We start from the raw sequence: 17,304 nt of genomic DNA on the forward strand, positions 1-17,304 counted from the left end.
TACCATAGCCTACTAGGTTGGTGTGATTTTACTTTCAGTCCATTTTAGAAGTGAAGCCCCAACTCCTTAATGTGGTTCCAATGTAAGTGACCAAATAAAAAACGGTGATATTAATAACGTACAGTAAAACGTGCAGTACAACAATTGAGTAAAGAAGTAGCATAAAATTGAAATGCTGACATAGTACTATTAACTTTTAATTGTAATTAAGTACAATTAAATAACTGGACAGTAGCCATGCTTCACTTAAATAAGTAAATAGCGATATCATGGTGTAAAATAGTTTCAAGTAGAAGCTATGCATTTAAAATGTTCCTAAAGTAAAACATTTTAAGTGATTTGTATTACTTAATGTATAAAAATAGTACCTTGGAGGAGAAACTCTGAGGTGAACAGGTGAACAATGGCAGTAAAGTTAAACAGAGATGTAGAGGCTGAATGTGAAAACTAAAAACAAATGTGGATCACGACCAATGATGCGATAGGCATCATTTTATTTGTTGTAGCTGTTCTAACTCGAGCCAGATACTTCTAACTGTTTATAGTACAGTTTGGTCGTTTGATAATAAAGTGGTCAGACATTGGGTTATGTATTTTGTATCAGCTCACACAGGGATTTGAACTCATGGTGGCTGAGTGTGTACAGACTGTGCATTGTTGTACCTGTACTTCGTTTTCATAGCAGATATTTTGACTTGCCACAGTGTGCTAGGCAAAGGTGTCACACAGTGTAACAGGGAAACAGCAGGCACTATACCAGGGTCCTGAAACTGCAGCAGCTAAATGTAATTCAGCTATACTATTAACTTTATATACACCTGTGTTTTTCCTTCTGTGACATGTCAAAATAACTTGATAGAAAAAACATATTCGGGTCAGATAGCCTTGTACCTGGTTGTTACTTTCCCTTAAAAAGTAAAGTACAAGAGCCTCAAAATTGTACTTTTGTACATAACTTTAGTAAATGTATTATTTGCATTTCACTACTAATGTAAGTTGACCTCTATAGATTTAAGACTTACATGCAATTTAATGTCCCCCCATTCAAAATAAAATAGACTAAAGGGTGAGTTTTTCAACAGGCCCTTGACAGGTTACTGTTAATTTGTGCTGCCTCAAATTTGCTGCAACAGCAAGTTTCCTGCAGACACGTCTATATACGGACTGAGCCTAGAGGCTATAGGATAATCACAGTGAATGAAACACACAACAGCCAGGCTTAGCAAGCTGGAAACTCACATTCAGCAAAAACAAATGTGTTCACTGGACATCGTTCAGCTACAGTATAGGCTGCTGCTGTACGTGAACTTTTCTGAGAAGTTGACACTTTAACGTCTCAGTTTTTGAGCAGGATAATACAGACTGCAAAGTGAAGTATGTACAACCTTATATTCTACTGGTTTACAGTGCAATGGTTTGCATTAATATTATTTATTCCCGTCTCGTTATATACTCATCTACTAGTAGGCTATGTTTTAAACCCAACGGGAGACATGTGAAGAAAACAGATCTGACAGGGACATCATATTCCTATAAAAACAGATATCATTTTCTCAATACCGCCATAGTTAATGTTTGGATAATTGATTTCAAACGATTTTATTATGGGTTCAAAGTTACATCATATTCTGGTTTTCAACTCGTATTGTAAAAGTTGTTTGACATAGCAATAATAGCTTTAGACTGCAACCAAAAGTGTTTCCAATTTGTCTTGTATTTTATTTATTATTCAGTGTCATTATTCCCAGCCTGTCCTCAACATTATGAATCATGAAGCAGAGTTATAATGCATTACGAATATATTTTTTGGGGGTGTGGACTTTCAGTTCATAATATGGGAATAAATGTAGCATCCATGGATAAAAAAATGCTGATATAGTTGATTGGTAAAAGCGTTAAGTTCATAGTGAGTTTTTTGAATACATTAGTCTGAAATTAATTAACACCGTAGTCTCAAAGGAAAGGAAAGGAAGTTTTTTTGGCGGCATAAAGACCTTGCGGTCCCCTGGGATAAAATTCTCAAAACAAGTTAATTAAAGAAAACCATCAGAAGAAAATGCAGTTTCAAGATCTATCTTTTAAATCCTGGTCATGTCATATAGTGGAAAATGTTAATTATTAACTAGCTGAAATTGTCAAATTAAATTTGAGCTTGGCTGTCTCCTATAATTTATGGATCAAATAGTTTGTGTTGTGCAGTACTGAATCTCCATTGGTCGAGGGGTTGTCATGTGCCAATGGTTGATAGATGAATAAGAATGAACATATGTCCTCAGTGTTACCATCTGAATGTTTGAAAACATTTTTGTTATTATAAAATGCTCTTCAATCAGATTGTCCTGACATGAGGAGAAACGTGTAGCTGTAGGTAGATTGTCATGCTCCCTGTCCACATGTGTCCACATCTCCACGTTTTCCCTCAGCCTTCCCTCTCATCCTCTTAGCCTGTAAACTGTGCAGGCCATAGAGACAGGCTGCATCAATTCCCAGAAAAGTAACCACAATAAGACCGGAAAAGCAAGGGATGAACTAAAAAATAAAAGTTCGTGGCTCGCAAACTAAATTTGTAACAAATGTTGTGTATTTAAATGTATATCTTTTGAAGATATTCCTTATATTGTTGTTTTATATGTGATCGATACCTATAGTTTGTGTATTTACTATCAATTTCGCAGACCTCCCAGTCCATCATTGTTTATAATTTCGCTGAGCACAGGTTTTATTTTGAAAGGTTTGGACGATGTTTCCTTGTCGTTCTGGCTGGTTTGACGCTGCACGGAGGCAACCCATGATCGCAGACTCAACACGCATCCTCACACCACTGACCTGGGCTTAGCTGTGTCCTGCATGTGTGTGCATGTGTGTGCGTGTGTGAGCGGGAGTGTGAGAGATCCCCAGAAATCAGCAGCAGGATGGAGGATCTCAAGGAGAATCTGGGAACTTTGGATTGACGCCCGGGGATAACGCGCGGTCGGCCCGAACCTCATCGGGTTTCTCGTGGATTTATATATTTGGATGTTGTCTGTTTCCCCCTTTTCCTTTTTTCTTCTAGGCAGTGGGGATTTGGCTTACAACTCATATTATTTTTGGCGTGCAAAATGCCATTCGCCAAAAGGATTGTGGAGCCGCAGCTTCTGTGCAGGAACCAGATCCCCAATGATGAAGGTCCGCTTTTCGAGGACCTGTGTGCCATCAGTAACGTGGTTCTGTCCCGGACCTTGCGACAGCTGTCCGACCTGGCCCGGCACGCCTGCTCCTTATTTCAGGAGCTGGAAAACAACATCACTAGTACCAATCAGCGGGTCTGGGTCCTCCAGAACAAAATAGGCCAGATACAGCAGACTGCCAGTGCCCTGGACCCTAAAAAGGAGGCAGTGCGTAAGTAGACCACTAAGTGTATGTGTCCCCTCTCAACAAAAAACACAGCTCATGATACACCTTAAGCAAGTGTGATGTTATTCATTCATATTATACATGTGTGCCTTCAGGCTTCGAAGGGCGCCCACCTAAAAAAAAAAACATTTTACCCAGCTGCACGCACGCCCGTAGACGCGGCCCCGTTCCCCCCTCTCCCCTCATTGAAATGTGTCACACGCTTGCGTTTGCACATTTGACCATCCAGTAAAATCCAGATGCATTTTCACACCGCAGGATGTGTTGACTGCTCATTCATTTGGCGGTCCAGACTCGGATGTGTGTGTCCGTCGACGATGAAAGAGGCAAAGGGGGGGGGGGGGTCGTTGTGTGTGTGTGTGTGTGTGTGTGTGTGTGTGTGTGTGTGTGTGTGTGTGTGTGTGTGTGTGTGTGTGTGTGTGTTCACAGGCAGGCAGCGCGGAGCGGAGGGGCGTGTGTTGCCGCTGCATTGGCTCAGCATCGCAGTCTCGTTTCTGCGGGTAGCGCACACCTGAAGCATGTTCAGGCGGTGTTTTCGGTGCCACAAAAAAATCCCACATCTTTCATTCAAGATGTGAATACATGCAGTTCAGAGTCGAATTCGTGTTAAAAAGGTTTTTGGATGTGTGTGTGTTGGGGTTTTCAGAGGCGACTCCCCGTGCGCCAAACCCACCCTATCCACATGCAGCGGCACCAACACAGCATCAATAATGAATCCAGATGTCCATGTTGCAGGGTAACATGAACTGATCATCGGTGGATGTTCAGGTATTGGCTGTGGATGGATCGCATTGAATAAAGCATAACTGGCATCAATCAGAGACTATGCGATTGAACAACAGCGTGTTCTGTACAGCAGCTCCTTATTATTTATGTCCTCTGCAGTCCCTTCAGTTTAAGGCACTTGATTTTAGACGATTTAGACGACCCTTTCAGTGGTTTGAGTCCAATTCTGTGGAGTGGGATTCATTACTGCTGTGTGTTATCTGGGACAACGAAAAAGCATTTTGAGGCCTAAAGCTGTAGGCTCTTTACATTTACCCCCCAACCCCCAACCAAACACACACACACACACACACACACACACACACACACACACACACACACACACACACACACACACACACACACACACACACACACACACAGCATATGTATCAGTGAGGATGTCTTATTACATAAAATATACTTACTGTTACTGTTTAAGGGTGTTTGTTGATCTGGATAAATGATTCTCTGATGTTGAAGTCTATACATTATCTTTTGTAGTTAAATTATGCTCGAAAGATTGTTGTCTACCAGAAAGGGACAGACATTTGAAATTATCCGCTGAAGTCTATGTAAAGTACACTCTCAAATTTCTCCACACAAAAAGACATCTCAAAATTCCTTAAACCTGCCAGCAACGCAAAACCACAGAACCTGCTTGTCTGTTACACCAGTTGTGCGAAGAAAACCCTGAAATATTGATTTGTTGAGTGGACTGAGCCTCAATATCCCTGCAGCCAGTCAGGACCTACACGATAAGTATCACTCAGCACATGCTTTTCCAAGAGTTTGTGTATTGCAAATCCAAAAATGCCAATGTGCACCTCATGTAATCATTAAGAGTATTTTTGAGTGAGTACTTTATCCTGGACCAGTGCTTCCTTACCAGTCAAGACCCTAAGAGCTTGCAACAATATTGTGGTGGATTTCCCATATAGGAAATGAGAGAAACCTCATTTTGATGCATCAAATTAAGATTATTTTTCTCTCTCTCTGTATACGTGTGGGCATGCTGTTGTACCCTTTCAAGCGTCTAAAGATTCAAATACAAAAAGGGAAAGTGTAGGTGGTTTTGAATTACCACTAACACTGTGCGATTAAGGATATCCTTTAAAAACAGTTTATACATGCCTTTCTATACTTTAAACACTACCATTGTTTGGAAGTGAGGTGTTTAAGATTGACACATTCATCAGTCAAATTACCTACACAACTCTTTGGCAAGTTAGTATGTGGGATCTTTTATCATCCCCATCTCTATTTTGTTCATAAGATATTTCATTCAACACATGAAGCATGACTGAGACAATACTCTTGGGCTGAATGTGTGGGATTTCAACTGGCAGGAAGAGTTCGAGTTCTCTGTAGACCAATGATCATACTTGGATGCCCACCAAAGTTTTGCTATTTTTATTCAGCTTTCAAAAGGGCTATTATCTTCCCTCATCCTCTTAAATGGCAGCACACACCCTGAGGAGATTAATATCTGTGTGTGTGCACACACAGACTGCTATTGAATGTCAGTGACACAACAGAGTTTCCTCTCTTCAATATAGAGTGTATCAAGATTCAAGACAGTCAATATGGTGCTAACTTAGATTGATCGTGATCGTGGCAGTAGGCGTTGTTCAGATGGTGTTGAAATTGTCTGTGTCCATCACATTTATACTTATTATTTTGCTTATATTGTTGTTTAACTTGCAGAGAAGCATCAATAACCCTTATTGATGCTTCTCTGCATGCCAAAAGCAAATACTGCAAATAGTTTGATTTAGATTTTTTGGAAAACCATCCAATAACCTGTCAATGTCTTCCTATGTAATGTTTCAGAAAGACAAATGTCGTTATTAAAAGGAATGTTTTTTCAGAGAAAACATTCCATGTGAGTTTGATGAGTTTGTTTGTGGTGTGAACCACATATATACATTATAGAATAAAGAAGTTAAATAATGTGGTCACACCATGAGAATTAAACAGTTGCAATTCCTAAAAGAGACAAGACCTCAGTAGATCTCTATATGAGCAGTCTAAGAAATATAAGATCTAATTTTAAAGGCCACTCTTCAATCTTTTGTGCCCTGGAATGAACCCTGCTCTTTGGCTACAACCTCGCCCACAATGACAAAAAAAATGTGCATTAAGCCCAGGCTTGGAGGAATGGTTAAGTGACAGAGGAAGCACTTTTGTATAGCCTGAGTAGAAGTCTCAACATGTAGCAAAATGTCACACTTTAAAGCTTTGCCAATCAATATGTTTTACATTAACAGTGAATCAAAAAACTATGGGATGCAAGGGGGGTCGCTCATAGCTTGCACGGTCCCACAGAGAATAATCAGCCAGCTGTAAGCAGATTTTTATCCTCTTTTAGCTCTTTCTGACATTACTGTCCTTGCTGTTTGTGGTGTTACTATGAATCACAGACATTATGCACAACATACACAACACAAAAAAATAATAATAGTACATTTAAGCATATCCGAAGAGACTACAAGGCTCACTACGTGGTTGTACAACTTTGAATAATGGCTACACTCTCAGTCAGGCTGTTAATTCTAAACAACAGAGGCTTTACCATGCATCCATTAGTTTTAGTATTTGGGCTTGTGATTTGTTGCTAATAAGGTGTAAGGGATTTAATGTGAACATATTGGTCTGTAACATATATACTGTACTGCTCTGGCAAAACTGGTTTTTCCTGGTATGCCATTAAGCAAATTTGACTTTGAATTTGAATTGGAGAGAGTATGGCCTGTGGCAGCGGGGCACTGCTCTAACTCCCTAGTCTGCATAGTAACAGACAGAGAGAGAGGGGGAAAGAGAGGCCTGCTTTAACCTTTCAGTTGAGTCAATCACTCTCCCTCTCTTCATCTCTTTCTTGTAGTACAACAACCATCAGATATGTAGCACGCGTAATATTGTTGAGACAGCTTGATATGGAAGAAATGAGAAGGGAGAAGCATGGGGAGAGTTCGCTAACAGCAAAGTGTCTGAGCCTCAGTGGTCTGGAAGTAAATGTGTTTTGTTTCTGTCTCACACTCACAAACACACACACAAAAGCTGCCACAGTAAAAACAGAAGTAGAAACATATTTACCAATGTTATATTGTACAACTGGCCAACAGGCTTAATGTGTTCAGTATGTGTTTCTTGGTGTGGTTCAGGGATATTATTTCAACCACACAAAGCAGGTTAGGATACACTCTGTCCAGGCACGGCTTGTCTGTCTCACACCTGACCACAGACACACACACACACACACACACAGACACACACACACACACAGACACACACACACACACACACACACACACACACACACACACACACACACACACACACACACACACACACACACACACACACACACACACACACACACACACACACGCACTCGCACACACACACAAGTAATTTTGGATGTTTTCTAAATCCAATATGTGTGAGGATTTATCGGCTTTTGTGTCTTTCTCACGTGGAGTCTGTCTCCATCTGTCTTTCCCTCCATCTTTGCATATCTATGTCCATTATCCTCCTCCTTCTCTCCATCCATACCTCTTTCCTCACTGGCCTACTTTCCCAATCATCATCATCATCATCATCATCATCATCATGGAGACTTCTGCCTCTTGACAGCATATTTAATGTTTAATGCACTTTGATTTCCACCCAGACACTTACAAGCCTGAGAGGAGAGGAAAGGAGAGGAAGGAGGAAAGGAGCATGTTTAATATGAGAGAAAAGGGTGAAAGACAGAGAACAATAAAGGAAGCCCCTGGTAGTTTAGAGCCTCTGATGTTCAAAGAGAGTAACAAATACAATTCTGAAATGGTATAAGAATATCAAGAAAGATTTCAGAATAATGAAGAATATTAATATGCAACACCACCTATACTTTAAACATAATATTAGAACAACACAACAGCGATGCTAGCAGCTCTGTGAGGCTGCAGTGCTTTGAGCTAAATGCTAATGTGAGTTTAACAGGTAATGTTTACTATTTTTTTTACAGTGGGGGCTGTCACAATATCAGGGTCCTAAATACATGTACATCCATACCACAGACACAGCCACACAGCCATGGCGCAACAAGGAATGAAATGTTTTGAATGCAACTTTAATTCCTACCATAGTGGCTTAAAACATAATGCTCAAAGACATTGTAATTCCTTAAAAGCATTTGTGTAACATCGAGGACAATATGCTCATTCAATTTTGAGAAAGTATGTGTGTATATGTTCACCTAAAGGTGAGGTTTAAGGAAGATGTTGACAGATGATACAAGCCCTCAGGTCCTTTGTCTATGTTGCAATTTATATATAGTGGCCAGCTTCTAAACTGCAGGGTCATGTGATGTGCACATTGAAGCTTTCACAATGTGAACCATTATATATGTACAAGAGACCATTCATTTTCATGTGGGCGGTCAGCCAATCAGTTCTAGCAAAAAACACTGATTTGTGTGTGGACTGGGTGAGCAGCTTTAGCTGAAATGAACAGGCTACTTCCTTTAAAGTTGAATGGATTCATGGAAGTATACATAGGAAATGGATACTCCTCTTGGTCAGAATGCAGGTGATTAAATGATTGCACTGGTTTTGATAATTTGTTGTTAAAGGAGAACATTTGAGTGAAAATAGTCGGTCAGTAAAGCGGGAATGCAGCAGTATTGCGATTTGATTCATATATATATACACTGTATATATATATTGTATTATTTTATTTTTAAAAGATTATTTTGAAAAACTGTTGAAAGAAGAAAATAGTTGAGGTAGCCTCTTCTTGAACCTATTCCTTTCTTTCCCCCATATTATTTATCTATTACAGGTGGGGAGGTTAGGAGAAATAGATGTGATGGTATGCAAACTGATACTGTAACACACTTTGTAACATGTAGCAGCTCGGCATGACCTAAACACTGTTTATTTAATTGAGCTCATCAGAGCCTCTTATGTCATGGAGAGTAAAACACAATACTACACATTTTGTGTTCTCATGGCCCAATTACATCTACTCAAATTTTGGTGATTCCACTACCTCATATACAGTAAAACACACACACACACACACGTGCACGCACACACACACACACACACACACACACACACACACACACACACACACACACACACACACACACATACCCACACACACACACACACACACACACACACACACACACACACACACACACACACACACACACACACACACACACACACACACCCAGCATCAGGTGTCACACAATCATAAACACACTTGCACATAAAAAATACACACAGAAGCAACGCACACACAACCCGGTGAACTCTTCAAGCCTTTTCTTTCTGTCTCTTATGTTATCATTTGAAATTCTGCTTTAAGTGCCCCTGTCTCTGTTGCAGTCTGCAATAAAACATGCATGCAGAACCTCTTGGTCTGTACATCACAGCTCTCGGCCGGCTGGCTGGCATTCTCACTTTCTGAAGACGAGTCTTTGTCGGTGCACACTGGCCTCTGGCTTTTTTTTTCTTTTATGTTTTTTAGTTCTGCTATAGCTGAGCAGGTGTGCCAACAATTGAACAAAACAGACCCAAAACTGCTTCTTCGGCTCCCATCTTTAAGGAGAAAATACTGCCGCTATAAAGCGCTGTAACGTTTTTAATTCTCTACACATCTAAACGTGTGTAGAAACAAAAGAGGAATTAACTTTAATTTGCCAAACTCATCTTTAGTCATAATTCCTGTTATTCTTCATTTTGCAAAATCACTGATACTTTGAAAGTCAAAGTATTTCAACTAACAAAGTCAAAGTTAAAGTTGTGAAATGATTGGTAAGGTAAAGGTCAAAGACAAACTTAGTGTTGTGGTTAAACAAATATTGTTTACTTTGGTTACTTTAGTATATGTTAAAACCATAAAGGGACTATCAGGGCTAAAAATAACACTCCATTGATATAATAGGTATTATTCTAATTCAAAAAGTGTACAGTAAAATGAGTTCATGCTGATTATAAATAAGCCATATATACCACAGACCCACATCAAATAGGCAGTGAAAACCCTGTTGCCATACAATTCAGTTTCATAGTAAAAGCACACACTGCTGCTGAGTGTGTGATTGTGAATCCAATATGTCCTTCCATGCATAAATGCCTCTCTGATATGTATGTGTGCACATTTGTATGTTAGCCTCCTGTGACATGCTAAACTAAACTGTGCTGAACTGCTGTCATCTGTGTCTGGAGACCCCATCATCACTAGCATCTCCCCCAAAAACCTTTGACAGATGGCTGGAGACCAAAAAAATGCACATACTCAGCAATCTCTCTCTGGGTCAGTGTGTGTGTGTGTGTATGTATGTGTGTGTGTGTGTGTGTGTGTGTGTGTGTGTGTGTGTGTGTGTGTGTGTGTGTGTGTGTGTATCTATGTTTGTGGTAGTGCATGCATAACTTTTTTCCTTGCTTAAAGCAAAGATGCTATCAGATGTGTAGAGACGTAGTTTTTTTAGGAAATGTTACATTCTCCAACTCACTTGTTGTATACAGCAAGTAACAGTGGAAATGAGAACAACTTTATAAAGGGTTTGGATTATGCTCATTTTCTGACCAGATACAACAATGACATCACTTTACAGTAATGGTGCTTTTGTAACTGGGAATGGAAACACTTTTGAGATTTCCAAATTCTAAGAAGAAATCTAGTTTTATATGGTTACATTGATTTAATACTGATTTATTGCCAAGCCAAAGGCTAGATGACATTTCCTGCCATTAAAACATCTGAAAAGGGCGCAAATGCGTTAAAAGTGGAGAAATAGAGAAACAGTGGAAAGTGTGTGTGTGTGGGGGGGGGGTGTTCAACCTAAAAGCTGTGTTAAATGTACAACTCTAAATACTGTACATAGGAATATCCTATTGTGATGGATTCTGCACGTTACACCTCATTTTCCACGGTTTTGAAATTAAAACCAAACTAAATTCTTAATTTTGATGTGACTAAAGGATACATACAGTAACAGTTTGCTGCAGGTTGAGTTTAATCCCAAAATTCTGCAGAAAGATTCTAACTTCTTCTGAAAAGGGCATCATGTTTGAGTTGAGTTTTTTTTAACAGTATTTGGGTTGCAGTAGACAGATACTCACACTTCCTCCTCTATATTTCTCACTCACTCAGTGGTTTCCTCTCAGCATCACAAGAGAGTCCCACGCAGACGCTCTCACAGACGGACATTTTTGTACTTCGCAGGGGTGCTGTTGGCAAAGAGCAGTCATGTTAAAACAGACCGAGATAAAAAGAGAGACTAAAGAAAACAACAGTGTGTGGGAAAAGGGAGTGAATGATGAGTGAGCACAAAAGAACACAAGACGCTCTAATATTACAAAGATTTTATGACGAGAATTTTAAAGACATCTTTAACCATTCCTTGAATTTAAGCCTGATAATCTCTGTCTATTTATGCCAGATTAGTTGAATTCACATATACTTGACCCTGCAGATTGGGAGACATGGCTCTGCAGGCCTGTTAATGCTACCCTATAGCAGAACAGACCAGGGCTGTCAGTTGTTACAGCCTGGTATTAGCAGATGACAAAAATAGGATGGGAAGCCAATTATATCAATAGTGCTGTGACCATGTGCTTGAGCAGGGTTTCAGAATATGGACAGCAGAGATTATGAGTATCAACTGGGGATTTGGGGGCTAGGCATCGATGGTTGAGATGATTTTCAACGTAAGAGCTTCTAAATGGACTTAGTAAACTAAACTCAGCGTTCAGTAAGATTAAACCAGATGGAGTCAGAACACAAGCTTAGGAGAGGTTGTCTGCCGTTTGTTTTAAGGGAATGAGCTGCTCTTAAGGAGTTCCTCAGAAACAGATTGTCTTTGTAAGAACCGGAAAGAACAGTCAACCCAATTGGACAATGAGTACAAACTTAACATGCTCACCATACCGTCTTACACCGTCTGTGTGTAGAGATGCTGCAGTACTGTTTGTAAGAACAATTAGGTGTGTGAACATGCACTGTAGATTAAACAAAATCTTAAACATACTTCTTTCAGAATTAGCAACAAATATGTGCTCGTTAAAGAAAGATGTGATTGGTCAAATTCCACACTGATACAATATATTAAGGCAAAGTAAATTAATCCAATTTCACAGCAGGCTGGTGAGAGGTGAGGACAGCCAAACCAAGGCTGCACTAATTAGCCATATATCTGTCACTATCAATGTATCAGAAAAACCTACCAAAGCCTACCACTTTCTTCTGCATCACACACAAACACATATGCACACACACAGGCAGTCCCCATGACTATAACCGTTATTTCCTTCACAACAGTCACTCCCTTTTTTCAGGAACCTCTGATATCAGGATTTTTATTCCTGAGCCCCACAAAGAGCCACTCAGTGAGGAGTGACACTGTGAGCGTTATAGTGTGAGTATGTGCTATGTGTAAGGTTTGCATGCGAGTTGCGCTGTGTCCGGTTTGATGAGTGCGCTAATGTACCTCAGGTTGACAGGCCAGAGATGCGTTAGCTCAACGCTGCAGGCAACCACAGCTGTTACAGAGGAGAGGAGGGAAGGGGAGAGGAAAAGAGAGGAGAGCATATAATGGGAGGGCATGATAGACTGTAAGAAATTGTTGAGCTGTGCAATAACAAGACGAAGTGTCCACAGACAAGATAGCTGCTCTTTGAGGTAGTACTTTATTTGTATGAGGAGGAATGTAAAAATCATCCCAAGGTCCCGAATGCCATTAGCATCGATTCCTTCTCTGATGTGGATGAGTGTGAATGTTTTATTTGCAGTATGTAACCCAGTAATAGAGGTAAAAGACAACAATATAAAACAAAAATAGAGCAACATTTATTGGAGCTACTGGTAAAAAAAAAAATCTTAAGGTAGTATTTCAAAAATAAGTCATTAGTCATTCCATTCACCCTTTGGGAAACATCAATGTCTACACGATGTTTGCCAGATGGTCTTATAGTTGTTTGGATAACCAAGAAGTGGACCAACCAACCGACAAACACCTGTAAAAAAAGAGGAAGCTTATATCTTTGGTAAGAAGGTGAAAAAAGGGTGTTTATGCAATATGATACAGCACTAATACTCTCAACACGTGTAAAATAATTACAGTATCCTGACAGATTCTGCTCCCATTCTATGGTCTCGTAATTATCACCACACAGTCGAATAATTACAGTAGCAGGAAATTACAATTAACCAATTGTGTGACTTACTGAGGACTCCCCCACATTATTGTGTATGTGTGTGTGTGTGGGTGTGTGTGTGTGTGTGTGTGTGTGTGTGTGTGTGTGTGTGTGTGTGTGTGTGTGTGTGTGTGCGTGTTACCCAGCAGATTACTCCACTGAGGCCAAGTCCCTACAGATGACATGTGATAGCAGATTAATAGCCTAACATATTAAAGTCACAATCCCTATTATTTCCCTTTGTATCAGTGTTTAATCAGTTAATATCTCACAGCTGAGGACTTCTTCACCACTCAGCGCTCCTCTGCGTCACCTCCAGCATAATCTAAAATTAATCACAGCAACTTGGCATAGGGTTTGTTTTTTATGTACCGTTGTTTTCGGGAAAGGGTATTATGTAACTAAATGTGCTTTATAACCCGGCTATTAAGGCAAGTTTATTTGCGTAACACTTTTCCTACACAGTTTGTAAACCCAGAAATATTCCTGTTGTAATAAAAAGCCTGTTTGCCATATTAAAAATATAAAAATTAAGAGCCTCACATACAATGACTGACAGATTTAAACTAAGTGTCCGTGTCCAGGCAAACTAGACCTTTAATCCATGTGTGTTAAAGTGAAGCAGAGCCATATGGTTCTGCAGTGGATCAGAAGCACTGATCCTGAGGATGATACAGCCCCAGCTGAACCTTTGTGCAGTGCATTTACACCATCTGATGTTTATCGTTGCAGCGTGGTCACAGCCTTGATAGCACTGATCACACAATTGCATCGCTCATTATCACATTTGGTAAACGGCTTATGCATATTAATGTAGCGATGGCATTTCACTGCCGGCACATGCACAATTCTGAGGGAAAATAAACAACATTTAATTAATCAAAAAAAATAAAGAGTGTGTCTAGGTAAGGTTTGTATTCTCTTTTCCTATCTGTCTGGAGTTTTACAAGGTGAGGTCTCTCACATGTAGGATGTCAGATGCTTTTTTCTCAGCACACAGCTGTACAAAAGATACAAATACACTGCTGTGCATGCACATACACACAAACACTTCACTGGCAAACTCTTACAAAATCACACAGATGCAGAAATCCATGACCAACACTTGGATGTCCCACAGAAACTGGCCCTCCTCTCATCCTTGGGATAAAAGGGGAGAATGCATTATACATTTTCTCCTCTCTTCAACTGCTCATTATAGTACAGTCAGAGCCTCTGCCTAAAAACAGGTTGTTTCTAATGAGAAGAAGCCTGCTACATAACCCCATCGCTTTCACCCAAGTGTAACTCAGAAGATTTTCCGGGCGTGTAGATGCCTGCTTGTCCCATATCATACTGATGTCCCTGTTGTTTAGTCATACTGAATAAATACTGTTTTATTGCAGTGTTGAAATGCAATTTTCTACCCAAAACTTTGCCTCTACAATTTCCAATTCATATTTATGACTGCTGTGAGTAAACTCATTAGTTATACAATAATACAGTTGGATTTATACAGTATTCTGTCAGGATAACTTTCTCATTTCATGGGGCGAATCCAGGTAACAGTCATTAATCCTCACTGATTTATTACAGTAAGTCTATACCCATCTTAGACGCAGATAAAGAGAAGTTGATGAATCAGGGAAGGATTTTAAAACTTTAGGATTATTAAAATTCACATTATGCAAGGGACTGCGGCTCGGTATCAAAGATGTATTATTTAGTTCAAGTTGTCCTCAATACTGAGTTCACTTTTTTAAAACATGTCATGTGCTTACAGGAGCATAATTGCACATTACACTTAAATGCATTTGTTTAAACTGTCTTTGAGTACTTACAGCATAACAAAACCTTCTGATTTGCAAAACCAAGTGTTCTTACTCTTTGGTGGAAACTTACTTTAGTAAAAAGTTAATAAAGTGATAACTTGGTTTTCTCTTCCCTTTGTGTTTTCATAGAAGTTCCTCCTTTATGCAGTTAAGTAAGAGGAGCACCTCAGCAGTCCATACTTAGCACTAATGGTATAGACTCCATATATTGAGAGTACACTCAGTATATGTTCTCAAAGCCACCATCATGTGTAAGCAGGGCCGTGGATTCAAAGCCTTTGAACAGATTTAGACAATAAATACCTTGCTTAAGTCCACAGTAAACAGATAGATTGGATAGGGCTGACACTGATCTCGTTATAGTGTGTCCTTTTGTAGGAGAAGCAGGATTGAGAGCAGGATTGAGAGCAGGATTGCGTTTAGAGCTCGTTAATAGAGTCCGATAAACCCTACTGTGGGAAGTTGTACATTTTTCCTTATTCATACATTTTGAATCAAAGTGCAACATTTTATACTTTGTTGATTTATTAAAAGTCATTTCACATTGATAGCAAACCAGTTTAAATAATGCCGAAGCTGAGATTGAAGTTTAGTTGTGACATTGGAAACTATTTTTCCTTGTCACAACCTGGCATTAATATTACCCACAATGCAACCCCATCAGCACCATTTGAGTTGGAGATACAGGTTTGTTGTGCTACAGTAAAAACATTTTTTTTATACATATTTGGTTTTTAAGGTTCTATGTCCCATTTACATGAATCTGATGTTTCAGAAACTCCTGGATGGTTTTTATTCAAATTTTGCACAAATGTGAAAACAAGTATGAACTAACCGTTTAACTATCTTGTTTAGATAGATGTTTCTTGTTTGTTGTATGATCCTCCAGAGGACATATAGTATAAATGGTGTTGAATCAGTCCAGTTCCCATTTTTTAAAATAAAGGATAATGAATCTTCAGAAATCCACCAAATCTACTTGAACTTTTAAGAGGTCAAAGGATTAAATGCATGCTAAGTCTCCTGGCATGGTCTAACGTATGTACTTATAGCTACACTTCTTTGAAAGCTGTCACAGTCGTTCAGTAGATTTTATCGCTGATTATCCATGAGGCCCTCCTCTGCCACCTCTTCCCGAAAGCAAAAACTGCTCTTTTGTGTTTTTATCAGAACTCAGAGGGGTTGTGTTGTCATTTTTAAGATATGATTGGGTATGAATTAAACTTTGATGGCACATTTATGACACATTCTATCTACATACATATGTATCTGTATTCTGTATACATGTGTTCAATACATTTGATGAGCTTTTCATGCACTAACATGTATTATCCACTGTTTTTATGTGTTTCTCATCTTCTGTGAGACTACTGAGTTACTATTGGCTAAATAAAGGTTGTTAGATTAGGTAAACAACAGTGTCAACAAATACATCTGCTAATCCTGTCAATATATCTCTGTAAATATGACTGACGGATGGATAAAATAGACTTATTCACTTTTAGTTGCAGATAGTTAAATACGAAGATGAGTACCATGTGTCTGTGGCATAAATATTAAGTTAGTATCTGTTTAGCCTAGCTTCGCTCAGCACACAGACTGGAAAATAGGGGGACAGCTATTCAAATGTAAAATCCATCCATCTATCAATACTGGATCAACATTATCACTAATCATTTAGAAGTTTTAGCAGTGGAGCTGAACACCCTTGTGACTGGTGGTGATACACACTTATTACTGGTTAGAAACATATTATTAAAGCACTGCAATGGCAAATAAAACCAAACATAAAATAATATCTTTCAAATATTATTTTTTGGGGTCATCAATTTTATGTTTCATATTTTATAGGATTTTATTGTGTACTGGTGAAGTGTTCACATACTGTTGTACAGAATGGAGATTATTAGTCTGCATACTGATGGTGGGACATCTAGTTCCCTACATCTGAGCTAAACCTAAAGGCAGAAGGATTGTTTTACCTTTCGTCGGAGCTCAGTTACTTTTTCCTGTGGCCAGTCTTAATGCTAAGACAACTTGCTGCTGGCTCTAGCTTCATATGACCAGACAGATATGAAAGCAGTATCAATGTTCTCATCTAACTTTCAGCCATACAGTGAATAACGGTAAAACACCCA

At 39.3% G+C, this 17,304-nt stretch overlaps 1 protein-coding gene across 1 annotated transcript in view; it reads left to right on the plus strand.

Annotated features, from left to right (window-relative positions):
* The first annotated feature begins 2,849 nt into the window (after window positions 1-2,849).
* nhsb (Nance-Horan syndrome b (congenital cataracts and dental anomalies)) overlaps window positions 2,850-17,304 on the plus strand; it is a 42,091-nt gene continuing 27,636 nt past the window's right edge. The window contains exon 1 of the mRNA XM_063880725.1: window positions 2,850-3,378. Coding sequence (XP_063736795.1) covers window positions 3,099-3,378 — 280 coding nt within the window. The 5' untranslated portion in view covers window positions 2,850-3,098. The remainder of the gene's footprint in view (window positions 3,379-17,304) is intronic.

The sequence above is a fragment of the Eleginops maclovinus genome, chromosome 4, assembly GCF_036324505.1.
Source record: "Eleginops maclovinus isolate JMC-PN-2008 ecotype Puerto Natales chromosome 4, JC_Emac_rtc_rv5, whole genome shotgun sequence".
Classification (NCBI taxonomy): Eukaryota; Metazoa; Chordata; class Actinopteri; order Perciformes; family Eleginopidae; genus Eleginops; species Eleginops maclovinus.